Source organism: Olea europaea, unplaced genomic scaffold (genome assembly GCF_002742605.1).
Source record: "Olea europaea var. sylvestris unplaced genomic scaffold, O_europaea_v1 scaffold652, whole genome shotgun sequence".
NCBI lineage: Eukaryota > Viridiplantae > Streptophyta > Magnoliopsida > Lamiales > Oleaceae > Olea > Olea europaea.
Window position 1 is genome coordinate 59,314 of NW_019264892.1, and position 24,886 is coordinate 84,199.

Genomic DNA, 24,886 nt, shown 5'->3' on the forward strand with positions numbered 1-24,886 from the left:
GTGCAAAAATATTTTTTTTCCTTATCCTAAAGCATGAAAATAAAACATTTTTATACAAATCATCAGCAAGGTCATTTAACGAAAGAACAGTGAGAGCATGCTATTTAACCAAACACATTAGTTGGCTAGCTCTTTAACAAAGAGTACCAATATTTTTTAGGGAAAAAATCATAAATCATGTATTAAGTATGTACCAAATCAATTTTCAACCATTAAGTTTAAAAATACAAAAAATAAAAAATAGAAAAAAATCAAGTATTTATTAATTAATTAATTATATTTTATTAATTAAATATATTAACGTCATAATTTTACAATTCATGGTCACAGATGCGTACTTATAGGTCACAACTTCAAATTATCAAAATAATTGATCACATATTATTTTAACGGTCATAAATCGAAAACATTAAAGGTCACAACTTCATATTATCAAATTTATGGGTCACATATTACTTTGACGGTTACAAATCGAAAATATTATAGGTTACAATTTATTTGACGGTCAAAGATTTTCAAATTAGCTGGTCACAAATTATTTTTTAGTCACATATTATAAAATTTTTAGATCAAATTAAATACTTGATCACAAATAACCAAATAATTGGTCATATATACCAAATAATGGGTCAAATACCATCGCCATCAACTTACTATCACTATCACTTGTGACCACCCTCACACTCACCACCACCACAATAGCACCACAACCACAATCACCACCTACACAATACCAACACAACCACGGTAGCATCACCACTACCGTCACACGACCATCACCAATCTCAATCATCATCACCATAAGCACCATCACCACCATTCGAAATCCACCACCAATAGTCACAAAAATCACCTCAAAAAATCGCTACTGCAACTGATCGATAACCACCACCACAAACACCAAACCTGCCATCACCACCAACATCAACATCACTTCACCTGCACCGCCAACGTCACCACCACAGCCAACATCACAACCACCGCCAATCAAAGATCACAAAAATATTAGATTCAAATTTATTAGACACCGTCACGACCACCATGTCCACAAATGGAGACCTAATTTTCCTAGATCTCCTATCATTGATTGGCAACACCATTGCCACCACTCAGATCAAATGCACAGAGGTCGTCTCTCACATCCAGAGACACAACACTGCTGCGCGCGACTGCAATGCTGCTTCAAGCTGCGCTGTGACGATCACAGGCTGTTCCATGCGTTTGGTGGGGAGAGAGCAACATTTAGGTTAGGATGAGAGAGAGCTGAGGTGGGCATAGGCCACATCTCACGACAGTGGTGCGAGACTGCGCCTATAGATAGGAAAGAGAGGAGTAGTCACAAACCGTGTGAGAGAGAAAGAGCTGGTTATTGAGAGAGAGAGAGTTATGAAAATGAATTAGGGTTTTGATAGATGGGTGGATGAGGTGTGTTTTGATAATTGATTTGTGATTAATGAAACTTTATATCTGATTTTTGGATTGTAATATTTTAAACACCTAGGGTTACGTAATTTCCTTTATTTTTTTCTTAAAAACCAAAAATTAATTGATGATGGGCCTAGGGGCTATGCTGTAGACAGGAGGTTGTGTTGTGAATGACATTATCATATGGGTTATTGAAAAAGAAAATTAAGCAAAATCATGTTCTAAATTTTAATTATCATTAATCAAATCATTAAAAAAATCCTTTAAAAGTAGTTAGGCTTAATTATATAAAATATATTTTTAATATTTTAAAATTATATCATTAAATAATATAGGTCTGGTAAGTTATTCCGAACTTCAAGGTTAACTATCATCTTTAACGGATTTTGAAATCTGAAGAAAAAAATAGATTATTAAATTCCCATTCAATGTTTTTATTCTTGTTTTCTAAATGAAGCCTTCACCTTGAAATCAAGTCACAATTTCGCACGAAATCGCACGAAAGTCACTATTTTCAAAAATAAAAATAAAATCATGCTTATATCACATCCAAAGAGACATAAAGCCATAAAATAATATCACGTATCTATGAATGACGGTCACAAACACAATTTTTAAGCACATTTACAAAATAGTGACCGAATTATTCTATGAGTATAGGAAAAAAAAATACAAAACTTACACAGGAATTCAAAAAATGCCTGCGTGGCACCAATAAGAAAATTGAGAAATATGAACGCAAGACTGAAAAGGGCCAAAAATGAAAAAATGAGTAAATACCCCAAAATCGGCTTCAATTCGAGCGACCGCGACTCCATTTCTTTCTTCCAACGATGCCAAAAAATTTGGCCTGCAACAATCTCCATCTCCAATGATACTCCGACTGTTTGGCTTCATTATCAATCAGCTGCTACTTTGTTGCTAATTTGACTTTTGTTGTGCCTAAATACTGACTGGGTGCAGTTTGTATAATTTTTGTAGTCAATTCTTTTTTCATTCCATATGCAGCACTTCTTCGTAATCAGTATGCGAGCATTTTTGTTGATACTGAGTTCATTACTCCTGCCCATTCTATCATTGTTGCACTATCAAGTATGAAAATAATTATCCTGGCCATTATCTCAACAAAGTAGCAACAGATTGATAATGAAGCAAACTAGCCGGAGTTTCGTCGGAGATGGAGATTGTTGCAGGCCAGATTTTTGCGCGTCAAAGAAATGAAGTCGCCAGTCGCTTGAATTGAAGCCGATTTTGGGGTATTTACTCATTTTTCCGATTTTTGGCCCCTTTCATTTTTCCCTTTACATTTCTCTTTCTTTCTTTTTTTCTTTTTTTATTTGGTGCCATGTAGGCATTTTTAAATTCTTGTATAAGTTCTGTATTTTTTTTTTTCCTGTACTCATAGAATAATTCTTAAGGGATGGTAGGAAGAAAGGTTGCTGTCAAATATCAAATCACCACTAAAGAGGAATAGTGAAAAAAAAAATTAAAGCAAATAGTACAGAATCAGATTGGTTACAGTGAGTGCAAACGGTTCAGCTACAGCGTGTGTGAAAACGGCTCCACCAGAATGAACACTAAGTGTTCCATTCTCTCTGTTAAGATAGTTTGTAGAAAATGTAGATATAGATATTCTTTTAAGTATGATATTTATGATTTTTTCTTCATAAAATTATAAGTAAATACACTTCTTCCCATACCATGAACCAATCAATCTGTCCTCAAACTACTATTTCAATTAGCACACTTCCAATTGACTGTCTTCTTTTTCCTAGGTTTTTTTTTTCCTTAAAAAAAAATTAAAAAATCTATTTTTTTCTTAATTCATTGACTATTGATTGCAAGTTGCTATAAAGTTGATGCAACATTGAGCTGATTGACCCAAATAATTAAAGCTAGGATTTTGCATTGAATCACCCTTTTTTTTTTTTTTAATTTAAACGCACTTTTTATTGCACATTTTATGATTATTATTTTCATTTTCCAATCAGTCATCCTAATCTCACCTAACAAAGAAAAATAGTGTTTATCGAAGCGATCCTTGTTTGCAAAAATTTTCATCTTTCTACGCTTCAATTGAATGCCGTGTAACTTGGCATAGAATATGATGTGACTAAGCTCATGTTTGAGACCCATTTTTTAGGGAAAAAAATTGTAAAAATAATTTTTTTCCAGAATATATAGTTAAAAGTAAGAAAAAAAATATTAAATTTATGTGAAATTTTATTTTATTGAGAAAATGTACGGTTAAAAATGAGTTTTGAGAAAAATTGAAAGTTAAAGAATTAAAGTCAACCTCTTATTTTATCTATCATTAGAGGTGGACGTGGATCGATTCGATTCGGTTCTAAAGAGAATCGAATCGAACCAAAATTTTCGAGTATCTAGTAAATGGAACTGTCGAGTCCAAATATGATTATGGAACCGTTTGGATTTGGTTCCATTCGGTTCGGTTCGATTCGGTACTATAATTAAATTTTTTAACATATATAACAACACTATATAAATACAACTAATTACACATTCAATCGTAATTTTACAAATTAACATAATCCAATTTAATAACATGTAAATAACAAGTCGTCCAACAAAATTAATTTACCAATGCTTACAATTTACAAATACCAAATAGTAGATACTAATACTAAAATTTCAACTATCCATCAATTGCTTGACTTGTCATACTCACTACTAAAAAACTCTGTAAGAAAAAATTTAAAAAAAAACACACAATTAAGTTATTCACAGGCATAAATAAATTCAAATTTGTTCAACTAATAAGATTTAATAAAAAAATATAAAATATATTTTATTACATGTCTCAATACCCTCATAGAATTCCGTCTTTTCAAGGCAAACTCTATCTTAAGAAACTTTCAAAAGTCTAGATTCTTCTCTTAACCAATTTTGTGTACAAATCAAGTCCTCAACTGTTTTAGGAGTTAAAGAACTCCTAAATAGATCAAGAATGCGCCCTTTCTTTTGTTTAGGAATTCTCCACAATAATTACATTTTGCTTTTTCTTCACCAAGTATCCTAGTGAAATGATTTCATATTTATGACCTCTCATTAGGCTGTCTTTTGTCTTCCATTTGATCATCTAGAATTGGTATCACCTTAACAAGAGACTTAATTAAATCCTACACAAACAATGTGGAGTGAAATCATTAAACACTAATAAATGATAGTTGCACCAATTGAACAGAGACAAACCAACAAAACATTCTGAAAAACCCTTAAAGAGCATAAACTAACTGCTAACTAATCTTATTAACATGATCAGTTGGCTATTTCTCCAATTTAGATGTTGCATACAAACCTAAAATCTGATACTTTCAAGGATAAACATGTTTCAAAAACTTCTTAAGGTTTCTGGTCAAGTGGTAATACATCATCTACATTTTCAATAATTTTACAGTCTCTACTTTTACAATTATTTCTCTACAGCTTCAGAAATTTTAATTGGTTTCTTTTCATGTAGGAAAATATTGTGGCCAAATATTTCTCAAGATCTAATGGACATTTTCAGCCTGCAGAATCGAATTCCACCACTGGTGTCTATTCTATTCTTTTATTTTAATTTCTTTCGTTTTTACCTATATACATCTTCTCAAGTTCAAATCTTAGTTGCAATAACATTTACTACTCAATTTTTGCTAAACTCTGTAACCAAAGGCATCAATTTTACCTATCCAACCACAGTAAAGATTTCTTCTAAAAAAATAAAGCATTGATTATAAGCTCAGCCAGTTTCCACTTTAGAACATCTGTTCTCCCTTTCTTTTTGCTGAATTCTCTCAAGCAAAATTCAACAAATTCAATGTCAAGAAGAAGAAAAGCAAATACAAATTCTTCAAAAAATTCTTCAACTGCAAGTCTCTCAAGCAGAAAGCAAATACAATTTCTCTAACACTAAATAACTCATTAAAAACACATGAAGTTAACCCTTGAATCCAAGCTCTATATAACTGCAATAGTAGACTATCTTGTTGAAATGAAAGCTACAGTCACAGCTAAGGTCGGCGGTCGAGTCACATCTTCGATCGACAATCACAGCTTCGATCGATGGTTGTATAGGTTTTGGAATGTCACCACTACAGCGAGAGTGAGTGCGAGACGGGGAGAGAGCAATTCAGATTTCAGATGTTATTCATGAAGTGTATGTGGGGTGTTTAGGGTTATTTAGTGGGTTGGGCTAAGAAATGAAACAATAAAATGGGTAATTGGGCCAAAAATTAAAAAAATTAGAAACGAAACAAATTATTGGGCCAAAATTTTGGATTTAGGAATTGTTAATTTATTTAGAAAAAATTTAAATTAAAATAATTTGATTTATTCAATATTAAAAAAAATTTAGAAAATTTGGTTTTTATTCGATTCTTCGATTCTTGGTCTAGAACCAAGAATCGAACCGTATACATCGATTCTCAATTCAGATATCCGTTTGAACATTTAATTTGACAAGAATCATTCTTCCAACCCTATCTATCATTCTTCCAATTCATGACTTGGTCTTCTGAAACTAGCTTATAATATAAATAAACTTTTTTAAATTCGTTCACTATGGATTGCTATAAACTGATGTGACAGAGTTAGTTGAACCGGATAAATAGGCCAGGTTGGGGTGGGGTTTTGCAATAAATCATTTCTTTAATTTCTTTCTTATTATACATTCTGTGATTTTTATTTTCATTTCCACTCATCATTCCAATGTCACCTAATAAAGAAAAATAGTATTATTGACGCAATCCTTCGTAAACTAAGGTTTTAATTTTGGCATAGAAATATGATGTGAACTAAGGTTGAAGCAAATATCCATCATCTTATTTGTAAATGTCACTGATGAAAGAGGATGGAATACTTTTAAGTAAAACAAAAATAAAATAATTAATTTAAATCATCAAAAAATAAAAAATTAAGCTATGATCGCGAAAACACACTTTAATTCCGGTAATAGCAAATTTTCTCAACTCTGAAAATATACATTTATTATATCAAAAGTGAATCAGAATTCAAGGAAAGCTCACTGCAAAAGCGTGTAAATGGAACAAGACGGGAAGAATCAGAACTTGAAAACAAATTTATCTGATCCTAAATAAGGATTAGGTAACCCAACAAACGTTGAACAAAATCCGAACGTAAGATTATTTTCAGCACCACACCACTCACTTGATTAGATGACAACAAGACAGGATGAATTCAATCCAAACGTTAATTAGCAAAAACAGATGATAAATCCACTCCAAATATCATATTAGATAGCACTCCAGATCCAAGCCGTCCAACAAGAGAAAACACCATCTTTCCCAAGCGCTTACCACCGCCACCGCCACCCACTTGATTCTGCTGCACAAAATTGTTGGGATACACCGGATAGCCATGCATCTGACCATTGTAACCAGGGCCATAGCCATAGGGAAATCCGTGGGCATAATGGCCACCGAATTGCGGCGGGGGCTGAAAAGGAATCCCTTGATCAAACGTGGGCATTCCACGCTGAGAACTTTGCGCATTCTGTGGAGGACTTTGCGGGCACTTCACAGAAGGTACTAATATGCACTCCACGTGTATATCAAAATTACAAGCCTTGCACCTGTAACGCCAACCCCTGCACAAATCTTTACAGACAGCGCAGAATCCAGGTAGTGAGTTAGGTTGCAGTATCAAAGGGTGGATTTTGTGGAGGGCGTGGTTCAATTCCTTTGGAAATTGTGTGCAGAGCGGATGAACGTTAAATTTACATTCTTTGCATTCGTAGAACAGGCCCTCTACAGGATCGGAACACAGGTCACAGATACGAGTAATTTTGCTTGCGCTTTCTGCCTTTAGGCTCACCAGGGTGAGCGGGTGTTGGTGCATGGTTGCAGAGAAGGTTCCGGGGCAAGTTCCACAGTATTCATGCAAGTCGAAATCGCATCTGTTGCACCGGAATCTTTTTCCGGTTCCAGGAGTTTTACATCTATCACAGAGATATGGTTGATCATGGCCATCAATTGCTGTTAATTGATGGCCAGGATGAATGAAGTGCTTTATTCTCTTCTTTGGCAAAGGGGCCATTTTCTTGATTCCCTCTTCTTCTCTCTCTGTAATGAAGCTTGAAGTTGTCAAGAAGAGTCTTTATAATGATTTTCATTGATTGTGATGCTTCTTTTATTTCTATAGAATGGATTGACTTCATTTTTTAATTAAGAATTGAGATAGATGAACAATTTGGTTGGGGGGACATAAGGAACGAGTGGGGCTAGAAAATAGGCAAGAAAATGAGTAGATGAATACATTGACTCATTCGTGCTCTAGTAACTTTCATCTGTCGTGGACTTTTGTTTTAATAATGAATTTACGAACAAGTGAGGGGAGAAATAGGCAAGATATTGATTACATTAATGCATCGCCTTCATGCAGTCCATGTGGTACAGAATTAAATATGGACTTAGAGAAATTAATTAAGTTGATCAAACATACATTTCATTTACGCATTTCTTAAAATCGAAAATGTAATCTTCGTTATAATTATGTTATTCCCCTGTCATTTAAGGCTAATTAGTTTTTGGAATGTCATTAACAGCTTGATCGATAGAACTTTGATAAAACTTTATCAATTTATCAATTTGTTAAACTTCAATTTTAACCACACATTTCATATGACTCGTAGTTGTTATTAACTTTTTGAAGTCATAAACTTCAACAACTTTTGTCAAAATCTACTAAATTTTTTCATCAAAAATTGATTTCTAATTCCTAATTTCTCCAAATTCTGTCAAAATAATATTCAAATTATTTTGAAGTGTCAGTGTTTGATATTTAGTATTCAATATCGTTCGATCTAGAAGAGTAAGTCAAGCTTTGATTCGTCCAGTAAAATTAATATTGAACTATATTAATTTTAAAAGGAGACAAATTCAAATTTTTTTATTGAAGCAAAAGATCTACTAAAATGTAAATGAGCATGCAAAAGTGAATTCAAAGACACCAATTTTATACCACTATTAGAGACTCCCTTACTTTATTGGAAAGTTATGTGGGTGCCAATCATTACATTGTCTTTTTATATAATAACGGAATGCAAGTAACTTACTATCAACATGCTCAATTTACATATTTTTTTTTACATTTTCTACAGAAAAATAAATGTAATTTGTATTTTCTTTGCATTTTTACGTTGGAGAAATTTTCGACCACCTTAAAAATATAAATCACAATTTGAATATACTTTGCACCACTATTGAAGATGCTCTAACCAATTAGATTTGCAACCAAACTTGAAATTGGGTACTAATACCTCAACAGATAACTAAAGAATAACGACAACGAGTGATTCCCCAAAAGGAGGTTCGAACAACGATCATCAGTATATTAAGATTTTACCTTTAACACTTGAATTAAGTCTTGATTTTAATGTTATATTGCCTCCAATTCAAGAAGCACTAGTTGTCATTTTTTACTTAATGTAAGTTGTATGATTGAATTTAAGTTCGTGGTCATATTAATATTTTTTTGACCGCCAGAACAAGAAGATAATTGACTTATGCAATAATCACATTTTTATGTAAGATCAAGGTGCATAGACAAATAGAGTTTTCTTGTTTCTATACCCCTGGTCAATTAGAGGACAACCTTGTCAATTAGAACACAAATAATTTATAGATAGTTTATCGTGTCATTTTGATAAGAATGAGAATGAAAAATATAACCGTTACATAGTCCACATAAAAGATAGGAAGTCAAATATTGTGATTTGGTGTGATGGATAACGATCATATTTTTTATTTTTGTGGCCAAAAAATGAAAATCAAACGGGGGCTATATATGTGCGTAAAAACACACAACTAACGTCTTTCTTTTATAAGACTAGACTTTCTATTATATTATGTCCTGTCAATTTTTGTTGTATTTATTTTGAAAGCCTTTCCCAACAATTTCATGTTATATAATCATTCATGATACTCTATATGCTTCAAATAATATACGAGCCAATCTATCATTTATAATGTCATATGTGCGTTACTAAAATTATATTTTCCCCTGCCCTCCATGCTTGAAAAGCTATATATTGGTTGAACACCAATTCAGAGATCTAGTGTTTGGGTGGTATTTGACTCTATACAATAATTTAGTAGAATTTAAATATTCATATCAATAGAATAGATATAACGGGCTATGAATCTTCTTCGTAGCTTTCTAAGCTAGTGATACTTTTGTTTAACATGTTTATCAACGGTTAAAATGATGCTTATTTTAAATTAATTGAGTGAATTTTTATTTACTTTGTGTTGTTTCTAACTAGGTTAAATCCTCAATTTGAAGTTAATTATGCAAAGGAAATGATTTTGAGTTTAATTGGACTAAATGATGGATTTGCACAAGTGTTAGAAAGTATAGGGACTCAATTGAATGAAATTGGAAGATTATTTCAATTTTGGGGTCTAATTTGAACACTTCTCAGAATTTTGGGATCAAATTTGACTTTTGGAGAAGTTTGAAGACCAGGTTGAACATTCTCAACACTTTAGAAGACCAATTCGGAAGCATTTGGAAGTGGTAAGTGAAAGAATAAAGGAAGAAGAGGCTTAACCAATGTGTTATAGCCTGCTGTGTATAATGTATTATATAGACTTCTTACAAAGAATGGAAAGATACAGCAAGAGAGTTTTCCTAAAATACAAACAAGCTGTAAAGAGTAAATCAAACTATACATGGCTAATTATATATAATTGCCGAAACACTATCCCTGATTATCTGTCATTTATTTAATTGCTGGCTGATTGCTGGAGCATGATCTGTGATAGGTTGATCTGATATTGATTGCTTAACATCCCCCCTCAAACGTATGGGAAGGTTACAGACCATAAGTTTGTCTTTCAAGAATTGAAATCTAGAGGATGTCAAGCCCTTGGTGAAAATATCTGCAACTTGATCCAAGGTAGAGATATAGCGCATTTCGACATCTCTATTAATCACCTTCTCACGAATAAAATGAAAGTCCACTTCAATGTGTTTAGTGCGGGCGTGGTAAATAGGATTGGCAGCAAGTGCAATTGCACTCTAATTATCACACCAAACTATAGGAGGAAAAAGAAGAGGTATGCGTAGGTCTTTAAGTAACATCCAAATCCAATACAATTCAGCAACAACCATGGCTAATGCTCGGTATTCAGCCTCTGTGCTTGATCGCGAGACAACATTCTGTTTTTTTGCACACCAAGAGACTAAACAAGAACCCAGAAAAATTCCATACCCAGTAGTGGACCGTCGATCAATAGGATCTCCTGCCCAATCTGAATCGCAATACGCATGAATGCTCAAAGACCCTTTTGTGAAGTACAAACCATGTTCAACTGTACCTTTAAGATATCGTAATACTCGCTTTGCAGACTTCCAGTGGGTAGCAGTAGGTGAGTGAAGATGTTGGCATAGTTGATTTACAGAATAGGCAATTTCGGGACGAGTTAGAGTACAATACTGAAGAGCCCCAACAATTTGCATATAAGCTGTGGCATCTTGAATAGGTTCATTAATCACACTAGAAATTTTACTGCCTGAAATGCAAGGTGCTGAATAGGGTTTTGCACCCACCATCCGTGCACGATGAAGAACATCAAGAATATATTTACTTTTCCGAAGATGAAACCCATCTGCATCACGAGATGCTTCAATTCCCAAAAAATATCCCAGATCACCAAGAGCCTTTAAGGCAAATTCCTTTTGTAGTTGGATAGTAAGAGTCTGGAGAAAGGTAGGACAAGATCCTGTTATAAGCAAATCATCCACATAGATGAGAATAAATACATGAACTTTGTTATGGTGAAAAGTAAACAATGAAGTATCAACAGGAGATCCCACAAATCCAAGATCAAGTAAACTATTGGAGAGTCGAAGAAACCATGCCCGTGGTGCCTGCTTAAGGCCATAGAGGGCCTTCTTAAGGCGACAAACATGCTCAGGATATATAGGATTAATAAAACCAGGAGGTTGCTCAATGAGAACCTCTTCTTCTAGTGTTCCATGTAAAAAGGCATTGGAAACGTCAAATTGCAAAACAGGCCAATCAAAGAACATAGAAATAGCTAGCACCACTCTTACTGTAGCAGGTTTGATCACAGGACTAAATGTCTCGGTAAAGTCGACACCTTCCACCTGTTGAAAACCCCGTGCCACCAACCTTGCCTTGTAACGGTCTATACTACCATCTGCCTTCTGTTTAACCTTATAGACCCATTTGGTGCGAATAATGTTCTGATCAGGCGGCCGAGGTACAAGTTCCCATGTGTCATTAGCAATAAGTGCATCAAATTCTTCATGCATAGCTTGCTTCCATTCTTGTGACACAATAGCCTGAGAGAAAGTGCTTGGTTCTACACAAGTAAGCATACTGGTAAACGTACACACTGGATGGTTAGAAGAGTAAAACAGATGAAAATCTGGAAATTGTTTGGGACGAAGAGTGCCCGTGCGTGAACGTGTCACCTTATGATGTGGGGAAGCATGTTGTATGGGAGGAGGTGATGATGCATTGTCATTGGATAAAGATGCATTAGGCAGTGGACTATGAGGTTGCTCTATTGGACTTGGAGGTGGTTGAATTACAGAACTTTGAGATTGCTCACGTAATGGACTAGAGGGTATTGTAGATGATGAAGGTTCGATGGAATTTTCAAGTGAATTATTAGAGACATGTTCTGACATAAATTGTGAATAAAATGGAGTTAAATCAAAGGACATACCTGTAATGGAATCACTCGTGGAAACAGGAGAGGTGGAGGAGGACCATACCTGAGCTGGAAAATTAAGTTCATCAAAAGCAACGTTTCGAGAGATATAAATCTTTAGAGACAAAGGATCCAAGCAACGATATCCATGATGCTGAGATGAATAGCCAAGAAAAATGCATTGTTTGCTACGAAAAGCTAGTTTATGCTTTGTATAAGGTCTTAATAATGGATAGCAAGCACAACCAAAAGTTCGTAAAAAGGAGTAATCTGGTGCTTCAGCGAACAATTTAAAGTATGGAGACACATGATCTAGAACTGGAGTGGGAGTGCGATTTATAAGATAAATGGCAGTCATAAATGCTTCAACCCAAAACTTTGTAGGCAAATGTGATTGAGCCAACAATGAGAGTCCAACTTCCATAATATGCCTATGTTTCCTCTCAGCTAAGCCATTTTGCTGAGAGGTATGAGGACAAGAGTCGTTGATGAATCCCACAGTCATGTAAAAACTTTTGGAATTGATGAGAAATGTACTCACCGCCATTATCACATTGAAATTGTTTAATTTTTGTATTAAAGTGATTTTCAGCTAAGGATTTAAATTGTCCAAAACAGGAAAAAACATCAGATTTATTAGAAATAGGGTACACCCATCTAAAACGGGAGTAGTCATCTATAAAGAGAACATAATACCGATGACCTCGAGAAGACACAATAGGTGAAACCCAAACATTTGAATGAATAAGATCCAAAGGAGACAACATCACACGTGAGGACTTATTAAATGGTAATTGCTTAGCTTTTCCTATTAAACAAGATAAACAAACATTATTCAAACTGGAGGAACCAGAAACAGGTAAATTAAAGGAGTTGACAACACTTTTGGTGATATGTGAGGAAGGGTGACCCAATCTTGCATGCCAAACATCAAGCGTAGTACGAACACCCATAAGAGCAACGCTTGAACGGAACTTATTAATGGACTATCGATTAACTTGAATAGGGTATAGTCCACCTTCACTCCTGCCTGTTAACATCGTACGTCCCGTGAGGTTGTCCTTAACAAAGAAATTAGAGCCAGTAAGAACAAAATAGCAATTATTATCTATACAAAATCGATTAATTGACAAAAGGTTTACTGCTGCTTGTGGGCAATGAAGAACATGTTTCATTTGTAGAGTGGATTTAGATGCATGTAACATAAGTCTACCAGTATGCTTAATTTGTAAACCATTACCATTACCCACAGCTACTTTGTCATCTCCTTTGTATGGTTCGGCCAAATGAAGATTAGCTATGTCGGCAGTCACATGTTGGTTTGCACCACTATCAACATACCAGGTATTCTCATCAGGGAGAGAATTTGAATGTGCCACCATAGCTGCTAATTGTTGGGGAGGGTGTCGCCCTTGGTAGTTATAATCATACCTATGGAAACAATCAAGTGCCATGTGGTTCTTCTTACCACATATTTGACAAGCATACAGGTCAAAATCTGGATCACTGGCGCAGGCAGGTACACGTGCATTATTGGAATCTGACTTCGCACTATTGGTAGAGACAAAATTGTTATTGCTATTGCCCTCGACATATTTTTGAATTGGAGGGGCAGGAGTAGAACGTTGTTGTTGCCAATTTTTAGCATTCTTCTTCTGAAATTTGTTTTTACCTCCTCCAAATTTATTAGCCAACATTGCAAAACTATTATGTTCAGTTTGGACACTGCGTTGTTGATTTTCGAGGAGTGATTCAAAGGCAAATAATTCAGATTGGAAATCAGACAGAGACAAGGATTTCTCACGTTGAGCAAAATAGCAATTTGAGATGAATGGAGTATAGGCAGTGTTGAGTCCTCCAAGGATATGAGAGATTAAATCTTCTTCATCCACAGGTTTTCCCACTGATGCTAATTGGTCAGCAAGGGCTTTTGCTTGTTCAATGAAATCCGAACAGCTCTTCCCTCCTTGCTGCAAACCTTGCAACTGACGTTTTAATTGGTTGACATTGGAGGCTGAAGGAGAGGCAAAACGTTGGGCTAAAGCAACCCACACTAGCCTGGCTGTCTTCAAGCCATAGACCATAGATAACACCTTCTCTGATAGAGTAGATTTCATCCAAACCAGCACAAACCGGTTTTTACGATTCCATAAAGTGAAATCGGGATTGGTTTCACGAGTTGTTTTAACTTCAACAACAGGTAAAAATTCATTTGGGCACGGTTCTGTACCATCCACATAGCCCAAAAGATCGTGAATACTAAGAGCATCTTCAACTTGAGATGACCAGTTTAAATAAGAAGCAAGTCCCTTAAGTTTCACAGAAACAAATTGTACGAGATTGTTTGGGGGAATGAAAATAGCAGCGAAAGACGACATAATGTAGGGATCAGGCGTAAGCCGATAATGCTCTGATACCATGAAAGAATAAAGGAAGAAGAGGCTTAACCAATGTGTTATAGCCTGCTGTGTATAATGTATTATATAGACTTCTTACAAAGAATGGAAAGATACAGCAAGAGAGTTTTCCTAAAATACAAACAAGCTGTAAAGAGTAAATCAAACTATACATGGCTAATTATATATAATTGTCGAAACACTATCCCTAATTATCTATCATTTATTTAATTGCTGGCTGATTGCTAGAGCATGATCTGTGATAGGTTGATCTGATATTGATTGCTTAACAGTAAGACCTGATTCGAAATTAAGGTTGAGGGATTAAACCTGTATGAAAACTAGGGACTAGAGATCAAATTGTGCGAGTTTTAAAAATAAGGGACTGCGAGTGTTGCCGTAGTGGAGGCTAAAATTATTAGTTGGTGGTCTCACTGAGGCCGCAAGACAAAACTTAGTCCTTGTTTGAGCTCCATTTTTTTTCAAAACTCATTTTCAACTATACATTATCTCATAAAATAATTTTATACGTAAATTCAAAAAAATTTCTTATTTTTTAATCAAACATTCTCTAAAAAAAGTACAATTCTAAAACAAATTTCCAAAAAAAGGAGGGGGCTCAAACATGGGCTTAGAAAGCTTTGTCCCCTAAATCAAGTAGACTTGCGAATTTTTGGGGATACGATTTTCAAGACAAGTAAACTAGGTCAAATAAAGAAGGGATTCCATACTACATAATAGAAAATCATAGAAGAGATATTCCAAATCAAAAACATCAATTTTCTTCATAGCAGTTACAAGAAATTCTTGCAGGCTTTTGATAATTTTGAAGAAGAATGAGATGATGTCCGAAATCGTTGAAAAGGTTCAAGTAAAGGATTATATCAACTTTAGTTTCAAATTATCTAGGTTATATATTACGTCTTTATTTTGTATTTTTTTATCATAACATGGTATGCTATGATTACGATGAAACGTTGTTGATTCTTTAATGGAATAAATTGCTCATTTTAATCAAAATCTTGTGGTTATATATATATATATATATATATATATATATATATATTGTGTTTATTTCAAGAGTAAACTATGTTTTTAACTCAAATGACAAACAACACTAAGTCCCATACGAGATAGAGATATTTCTATGTTTGATGCAATCTTTTGTAGTATTCTAGTTTTGTATTGCATTATTTGTCCATTCGCATCATTCATAGAAATAAAGTCAAATCGTAGATTTAAAAAATTGATCAATTTATATCAAAAGAGAAAATTAACACATAATGAACATCAATTATCAACATAAAACAAGAATTGACTATAAATGCGATAATTGAGGATTAGTGTAGTGACTCTGTATTAATAGCAACAACTATAATATATAATTTCAATTAAGAATATCAAAATCTCAATTCACAAATTCAGTTAAAAAAATATATATATAACAATATGTTAATACAACTTGTAACGACCTGAAAATTCATCATATTTTTATATTTAACTGTCATGTGAGTCTCAACTGGTATCAATTACAATTTCATAGTTGACATTGAAATTAGTGGGAGCAAAATAAAACTATTAAAATCATTTTAAGCAATCATTTTTTTACTAACTATTTTGAGTACTATTTTTAATAGGCGCTGATTCATTGAAACATATACTAAGAACCTACCCCGATGATTGAAAAATATAGCTAAAAAAATAAGTAAAGTTGATAACAATAAATTAAATTTATTAAACTCATTTCGTGCAACCATTTTTAAATTGGTATTGCGACCTCATTGATTTTATAAATTAAAAGGTTAATTAATCTTAAATTATACAATTCATAGACCCTACTAATAACCTAAATAATTAAACTTAGCTATTGTAGCGCTTGTTGCTTCTGTGCGTGCCTACTTTTGGGTCACGTGATTTTAGGGTTATTTAGAGGTAAATATGTAAGTCTAGCATTATAGTCTTTCTCACTCACTTTGTAAAAGATGGGGGCTTCTCGCTCACTTTGTAGGTTGTACGAAGAGTAGAAATTAGTGGGTTCAGTAAAGTTTAATGTATTATTTTTCTTGCGATACTTGAGAAGTTTGAGTGAATGAAAATTTCATATAATTTCAGGAAAAAAAAAAGGTTGACAGTTCGTAAAACTTTTTATCATCTTTAAATATATTATCATAGTTTGAAGTCTGCTATTTTATGCAAAAATAATTACAATTGATTAGGGAGAGATGAAGTTGCTCAATTTGGGACCAAATTCATTGTCGTACGTGTTGATTTTTCATTGAGAGGAATGAAGTTTAGAATTTTTATTTTTATTTTTTCTCTCTCTCTCAAATGTGAGAGATTACCGTTTAACTTTATTTTGGAAAAATATAAGGTTAGAGAGAATGCCCTCAATTATTCTGTAATAATCACTATTATTTTCTAATATAAATTCATATACATGTATATATTTTTAGAAAAGATAAATATGAAGTATGAGTTGATTTTTTAAAATAAATCTATAAATTTGATATTTTACAATTGCATTTTTATATAGTATTATAATGACTGGACCAGGCAATGGATGGGAAGCTGAGATAAAATTATAATTAAATGGACTTCTTCTACCATCATGGATTCATGATTCAATCAATCTGCCGTCAAACTCCTAGTCTAACTACCATTCTTCTTGTGCTTTGCTACTTGTACTAACGACCCAGTGTCGTGGACCCTCCATCTTGTGAGGAGGTCAGTACACCGAAATGTCACAATAGAAAAACCCTTCTTCCAATTGACTTGGTCTTCTTTTTCCTAATTTTTTTTTTCTTTTTTATTTTGTTGTAGGGTTTCGCATTAAATCATTTCTTAATTTAATCTAAGTGACCTTATTTTTTATTGAACATTTTTGTGATTATTGTTTTCGTTTCGGGTCCAAAATATAATATTGTTTTCGTTTTCGGTCCACCGATTGTGATTTTCGTTTGTCAGCTAAGATTTTCGTTTTTCTACGCCGTGCACATTGGCATAAAAATTTAAGAAGGTCGAACCAAATATCCTCTCTAACTGCTTCAACTTTTTTTTTTTTTTTTTGTTAATATCAATGATAATAGAGACAAAAACTTTTAACTAAAAAAAAAATATATGAAATCACTAAGTTAAAATAGTTTAACTAAAACTAAAATGAAATGACTGAAATATATTTATTTAACATATCAACAGTTGATTAGAATTGAAGGAAAGCTCAAAGCAAAAGCATGGTAAATGCAACAAGAACGTTAAGCAAAAACAGAAGTTAAATCCACTCCAAATATCATATTAGATAACACTCCGAATCCAAGCTGTCCAACAAGAGAAAACACCGTCTGCCCCAAACGCTTACCACCTTGACTATTTGCAGCAGCACCCGCCGCCGCTTGATTCTGCTGCACAAAATTGTTGGGATACACCGGATGCCCATACATCTGACCATAGTACATGTTAGGGACAGGGCCATGGCCATAGGGGAATCCATGGCCATGGGCATAATAACCACTGTATTGCGGTGGGGGCCGAAAAGGAATGCCTTGATCAAACATGGGGATTCCACGCTGACCAGTTTGCGCATTCTTTGGGGGCTTTTCTGGGCACTGCACAATAGGTACTAATATGCATTCCAGGTGTATGTCAAAATGACAAGCCCGGCACCTGTAACGCCATCCCTTGCACAAATTTTTACAGACAGCACAGAATCCAGGCAAAGAGTTGGATTCCAGTGTCAACTGGTGGATTTTGTGGAGGGCGTGCTGCAATTGGTTTGGAAATTGTGTGCAGAGTGGATGCACATCAAACTCACATTCCTTGCACCTGTAGAACAGGCCCTCAACAGGTTCGGAACACAGGTCGCAGACACGAGCAATTTGGCGTGCGCTTTGTGCCTTTCGGATTACCAGGCTGAGAGGGTGTTGGTGCATGGTTGAAGAGAGGGTTTCGGGGCATGTTCCACAGTAGTCGTGCAAGTCGAAATCACATCCGTGGCATCGGAATCTTTTTCCGGTTCCAAGAGTTTTACACCCATCACAACGATACTGTTGATCGTGGCCATCGATTGCTGTTAATTGATGGCCAGGATGAATGAAATGCATTATGGTCTTCTTTGGCAAAGGAGCCATTTTCTTGATTCTCTCTCTTCTTCTTTTCTTTCTTTTTTTTTTTTTTTTTTTTCTCTGTAATGAAGCTTGAAGTTGTGAAGAAGAGGACAATGTATGTCTTTATAATGATTTACGTTGATTATGATGGTTGACTTCATTAATTGACTTGAGATGAGATGAACAATTTGATTGGAGGGATATTAGGAACGAGTGGGCCTATTAATAAATGAAAATAGGGAAGAAATTGAGTAGAGCATTACATTGACTCTTTCATCTGCCGTGTTATTCTGATTCAATTTCGTTATGGCTTTCCACGAACAAGGGGTAGAAATAGGCACGAAATTGTTTACATTAATGCATGGCAATCACGCGTATTTTTTTTTATTTTTTTTTTCAATAATACATTCTTTAATAAAATAATATTATGCGTAAATTTAAATTTTTTTTTATTTTTCTTTGACTCCGCATTCTCCTAAAATTACATTTCAAAAAATATTTTTTCCAAAATTTCATTAAAATAGAGCCCGAGGCTAAATATAAGTGAGAATCTATTTGATCAAATATAAATTCTTATTATACATTTCATAAAATCCAAAATTTATGAAATATAATCTTCGTCATAACTATGTTATTCCCCTTTGGTCTAAAGCTAATCAGTTTTTGGAATGAAAATTTGTTATGACATTTACCCATGTTGACAAAGATTTCTGTTGGGGAAACGAATTTTAAAATAATGATTTTTTTAAATTTTTTTTTAAGAATTTGTGGTTAGAAAATAGAAAAAAAAAATAATAAATTTACTTACGAAATATTTCATTATGAGAATGTGTATTTGAAATTGAGTTTGAAAAAAAAAATTTATATATATATATATATATTTAACTAAATCATATAGAGATTAGAAGGCTAATAGATTTGAAATTGGCTGAATGAATATTTTCCAATTATGAAATAATGGGAAACGTTCTTCCAACACATGAATTTAACAAGTATTTTTGACAAATAATCGTAAGCTTTAATTTAAACAAATCTAGCGATCAATATGTATTTTACTAGAATAATGAGAGAGTGAGTTATAATCACTTAAGATCCATGAAATATTAACTGTTGAATTTGCTTAAATTAAAGGTCATGATTGGTTGTCAAACATGGGAATATTAGCACTTTTTGGTAAAAATTAAAATCTAAATTTTAATCTTAAGTCAAAGTGAATAATTAATTTTAACCACATATTTCATGAGATTCACAACTTTTCAATTACACATTTCATCATTTTTTCATTAAAATTTACTAAAAATCTAATTTTAAGATCCCATCTGTATAGTCATGCGAACGAGTGGAACATCGTATTCTTTACAACAGTAAGGATGGACTCCAGTACATTTCAATATAAGAAATTTTTTACCGTCTGCATATATAAATCGTAAAATATTTCCCAGAGTCAACTATAAATTACATCACTCCATTTATCGAAAACAAAATCAAAGAAACCTACTCATCTGTGAACATAATTAGCATCCCATAATGTATTAGCGGCTGGGTCGATGAAACTTCACGTTTAGCCCCATTGGCATAGAAAAATTGAAGACGAACATGATGTATTATTATTTCCACAGTCGAAACAAGGCCCACTACAACAGAGAAGAAAAGATCAACAACATAAGCTTCCGAGTTTTAATAGAGAATCACAAGAAATAAAATGCATTTTCTGACAGAAGCCTATGTAACACCAAATGATCGACGGTAATCTAGCTATATATTTCTCATTATGAAAAGACAATGAACTGTGATAGCTGTATGTTCCTCAGTAAACAAATATTAGGTGCTTAATAATGAAAGCTCAAATAAGAAAGTTCATTGTCACGTGCTAATAGAAAAGCTCAGTAAATAAAACAGAGGGGAAAGAAACAGATTTATCGTAAGACTTAAAAGTGAGGACCGCGAAAACAATATCAGCAGTAAATTGCTCCAAGAAACTACAATCATATGCATCCAATTATCACCACATATCAAGTTGAAACCTAACCAATTCCAAATTAAAGGCAATGATGACCTAAAACCAAAAATATCAACCAGATATCTGAGTTCGAAGAAAATACCCCAAACAAGACAGACCAATTCATATGGCTCCCTGAGAGAAAGGTAGTCTAAAAATTGAAAACTTTCTATGACATCCAAGCCATCCTGGCTTTGAACCTCTCTCCTTTTTATGACTCCAATCTCCATAGTTAGCATTAGACTTTGACTTAAATTTGTTCATCGGAAGCAGGGAGGTGAAGGAAATACGTGAATCAATAATACAATAGAATTTCAGTTAAATAATCTGTCTTTGTTCTTTAATTTTCTGCCTCATCTTCACCACCAAAACCGTGAGAGTTCCATTAGTTGACCTCTACTACTGCCACGCACATGACATGACCATTCTATAATATATAAGAGAGCCACATTACAGGCCACTATATTTTTGTTCTTCAAATTAGGTAATAATTGTTTACACAAAGATCAAGGTTTTCAAAATAAAGCGACCCCATCCATCTCTGTGTTATGAAGAAGCTAGCAAATACCCAATCAAAAGCTACCCATCAGTGTGCTTTCAACCAATTCTGCCTTGCCATTTATTTTAATTTGCAATGTGAAGACGAGACTTAAACAGGTAAACGTAAAACCTACTGCAATATGCAACACAGTGAGCATAAGAGAATGGCAGAATATACATGAAAAAAATATAAATGGAATAGGAGAAAGAAAATGAAAAAGGACATCGGGGTAGTAAATATAAAGGCAGGTCAAGGCAAAGTAACAGACATGCGTGCTGCTTCCCATAAGCTACAGCTCACTGTAATTTCGCCAAACTGTACGAAATTCCTCTCGGAATGTGTTCAGACGAGCTTTCAAGTTGGGCACCCTAAAGCTTGCGTGTGCAATGGTGGCTGAGTGTGAGAGAGAGAGAGGAGGAGAGGGGAAGTTAGAGATAACACGGAAATTGGAAAAGAATCTTCACTATAAGAAGCATTGATTTACCTAGAAGGCCGATAGCCAATGCCAACAAGACAGTGAGAAGGGCACAAGAAACAAACCACAGGATGAAACTCACTGCACAAAGAACGAATGAGAAATCACGTTTGCTTACACTTGAGAGCTGAAATTACAATAGCTCAAGCCATGAACAATAGGTGAACGACAATGGAAATCACTGTTCCATACCTGTAGAGAATACCAAAACAAATACCCAACGAGGCTGTCCACATATATAGATTGCTCTTTTGGAAGATGGGCGCCCACGAATTACAGGCCTAGATGAAATAAGATATTCAAGTCAGAATCCTTATGGTTCATAATCTCAGAGATGAAAATTACTCACCTAAGAGGAGGCCTCATTTTGGCAGCTAAATGTGGAGAAAACTGTCTGACAGTTCTTGTCACCTTTTCACTGAAAATACCTGCAAAGCTGTAGGAACAGGGATTAGCAATATATGATAAGGCTAAACGGAGCAACATCAACTAGGAACTCATAACAGAACAACAGGGCGCCACATGGTGCGGCATTATTGGAGACCAAATGATTTGATTTAAAAACAGTTCGACCAAGACAAATGAGTAAAATACTACAACAAAACAGTATAACAAATCAACCATGAAATTATTACGGCAGAAAGATACACAGAAGGAAGAATCCGAGGAATACATTTAAATTGAAATGTAATGCCAGAGAAGAAAATCATTGCCCGTTATTTTGTGTGGGATGGGGCTGAAGAGGGATGTCCAAGGAGATGAAGAGAATTTTCAACAGTGGAAAATGGTGGGGAATCTGAATGGGCATGGAACTGATCCAGATATTTTCAGTTTTTATGTTTTTAGAATATAGGGAAAGAGAAAGCCAAGAGAAATCATACATGGTAATGCTACAAACCTCTGCTTGTTGCTGTGGTGAACCCAAGCTACAGAACATTGAGTAATATTGACTGAAAGAGAAAGCCAAGAGAAATCATACATGGTAAGGCTACAAACCACTGCTTGTTGCTGTGGTGAACCCAAGCTACAGAACATTGAGTAATATTGACTGAAAGAGAGCCAAGAGAAATTGTGCATGGTAAGGTTATAAACCACTGCTTGTCGCTGTTGTGAACCCAAGCTATGGGACTATGAGTAATATTGACTGAAACAGAATAGAGTCAGCAAAAAAGGGAGAATAGCAACCATGATTTAAATTAAAAAGAAAAGATTCCATGTGTTGAGTACATTGGTTGTCTTTAGACTAAGAGCAGGATGCTGTTAAGGCATTGATTGTGGGTATCAAATGAGGGGATAAAATAAGTGATAAGGAGAACATGGATAAGAGAAGGAGACTAAAGCAAGCATGTAAATTTGGAAATTTTGGTCAACGAATCAGAAAGAAGGATAAAGGGAACAATACCCATGGGAGAAGAACCCACTTTTGGTGCCTTTTAATTAAATTTGAAGTACCAAAAAATTAAAACTACACAAATTAAAATGTAAAGGTTGGAACATAATAATCCATATAAACCAACATATTGCTTCCTTCTTTGATTATCTCTAGTATAAAAATCCCAATATGCAAGATGGAGACTGGCATTCCAGAGCAAGTAACATAGCATGAAACATCCAATTAACAAAATTCATCCAACTGCAGAAAACAAACAGCAATATAGTGAAATTATAGGATTCTTCTGCATGCCAATAGATTGGTTGTAAAGGCGTGTAATAGCAAGCATACCTATCATTCAGAAAAGCAATGCTTAAAGCAGTCATCAATGCTGCAACAATAGCAAGCGGTCTCCTAAGAAATCCCACCCCTAAATTACATAGTACACATGAATACCTTAATTAGTTCGCATGACTGATACAAATATTCCAGTGCATACATGTACATGAAATATGTATCGACCATCATGTTTAGCTCTCTTACCCAGAATAAACACAATCATTATGAAATAATTGGTCCGATAGCTACAAGAAAACAAGAAATAATTTAGAAAAATGTAAATAATCCAGTATTTTTCAACGAAATAACTCTTTATCACTTTCTGTTGCTAGATAAAAGAAAAGGATGACTACCGAGGAGACTTAAAATTTATATTCTAGAATATAATTTGCATATAAAGAAAATAATAAAATCAAAACCAGCTCGACTTCTCATTTCTTCTCTTTTTTAATCTCCAATTAGGAAACAAATATTCAAAATCATAATTAACAAGAGATCAAACGATATCACAAAATTAATTTCGCGTATGCAGAAATACGATAAGAATAACGGTACAAATACATAAAACATAGGATCATACTAGTAGAGATTGCATTTGAGTCGACTGTCCCATTTAGAGACGGTACGGGGGACGGTGAATCGGGAGAAGAATTCAGAGAGAGGCCGGGGCGGCGATGACCAGTCCACTTGCCGCAGTGCCTCGATCAGATCCTCCGCAGTGACGTTGCTCCAATCCATTTATAACACCACACTTTTATCTTATTCGACCGATCAAATGTTTAACCGAGTAATTGGGAAAACCCCTAGGCACAGAAGATTAAATAAGCATGAAATTGCAGAAAGAACACGGAAATTCTGCAAGTTCTGGGATATTGATTGGTTGAAGTTGAATTGGGGTTTACATCGATGATATTTGGGTGGGAAAACTAATGGATGTAGAAATAGTTTGAGATAAATTGGATTCAGGGAAATGGACAGGACAGACTTATGGATTGTAATCCGAACCCTTCAAAGAGGATATTCAGAATTTCAGATAGCTTTAGGATGAAAATGTTAAAATTGTATTCCCAAATTAAATTTCATCTCATTTTTCTCTGTCCTATTTTTAATGATAAGATCTTTCATAGAATAATATTATATATAAATAAAAAGCTTGTTTTTTTTTTCTTTTTTAACAACTCATTTTTAAAAAAAATATATTATTCCACTCATTTTCACTTCATAAAATAGAAGCCAGACGAGAGCTATATTTAATACAAAGGTTTAAGATCAGGTTTTAATCATGATATTACTTAACCTTTGTTTGTCAATCATTTTACCACATTCTATCATATTATTTTTTCAATAGTACTTATTTTCAATTATATATTATTCATTAAAATAATATTACACATAAATCAAAAACATTTCATTTTTCTTAACCACACATTTCAATATAAATCACTATTTCATAACACTTTTTTGAAATTAAAGGGGCACAAATAGGCCATTATTAGGATGGAATTTTAACTATTTCATTTGAAAATTAATCGA

General features: G+C 34.1%; 3 protein-coding genes across 8 annotated transcripts; all 3 read right to left on the minus strand.

The window, feature by feature from the left end:
- Positions 1-6,348: 6,348 nt before the first annotated feature.
- LOC111390161 lies at positions 6,349-7,496 on the minus strand. The gene has a single exon (XM_023015166.1). It carries the CDS (start codon positions 7,480-7,482, stop codon positions 6,637-6,639), a length of 846 nt encoding a protein of 281 aa, XP_022870934.1. The 5' UTR covers positions 7,483-7,496; the 3' UTR covers positions 6,349-6,636.
- Positions 7,497-17,684: 10,188 nt separating this feature from the next.
- LOC111390165 lies at positions 17,685-18,717 on the minus strand. Its single transcript, XM_023015174.1, has one exon. It carries the CDS (start codon positions 18,649-18,651, stop codon positions 17,779-17,781), a length of 873 nt encoding a protein of 290 aa, XP_022870942.1. The 5' UTR covers positions 18,652-18,717; the 3' UTR covers positions 17,685-17,778.
- Positions 18,718-19,929: 1,212 nt separating this feature from the next.
- LOC111390154 (PRA1 family protein A1-like) lies at positions 19,930-24,399 on the minus strand. Of its 6 annotated transcripts, none has more exons than XM_023015156.1 (8): positions 23,934-24,398; positions 23,558-23,598; positions 23,366-23,444; positions 21,992-22,078; positions 21,835-21,923; positions 21,652-21,723; positions 21,440-21,560; positions 19,930-20,261 (listed from the first exon to the last, which is right to left on the minus strand). In XM_023015156.1, exons 1-7 carry the CDS (start codon positions 24,089-24,091, stop codon positions 21,457-21,459), a joined length of 630 nt encoding a protein of 209 aa, XP_022870924.1. In that variant the 5' UTR covers positions 24,092-24,398; the 3' UTR covers positions 19,930-20,261; positions 21,440-21,456. The 6 variants fall into 6 exon arrangements, with proteins under 6 accessions (XP_022870924.1, XP_022870922.1, XP_022870921.1 ...); XM_023015154.1 differs by having other exon boundaries at positions 19,950-20,261; positions 21,431-21,560; XM_023015153.1 differs by having other exon boundaries at positions 19,950-20,261; positions 21,436-21,560; positions 23,934-24,397.
- Between the last annotated feature and the right edge of the window lie 487 nt (positions 24,400-24,886).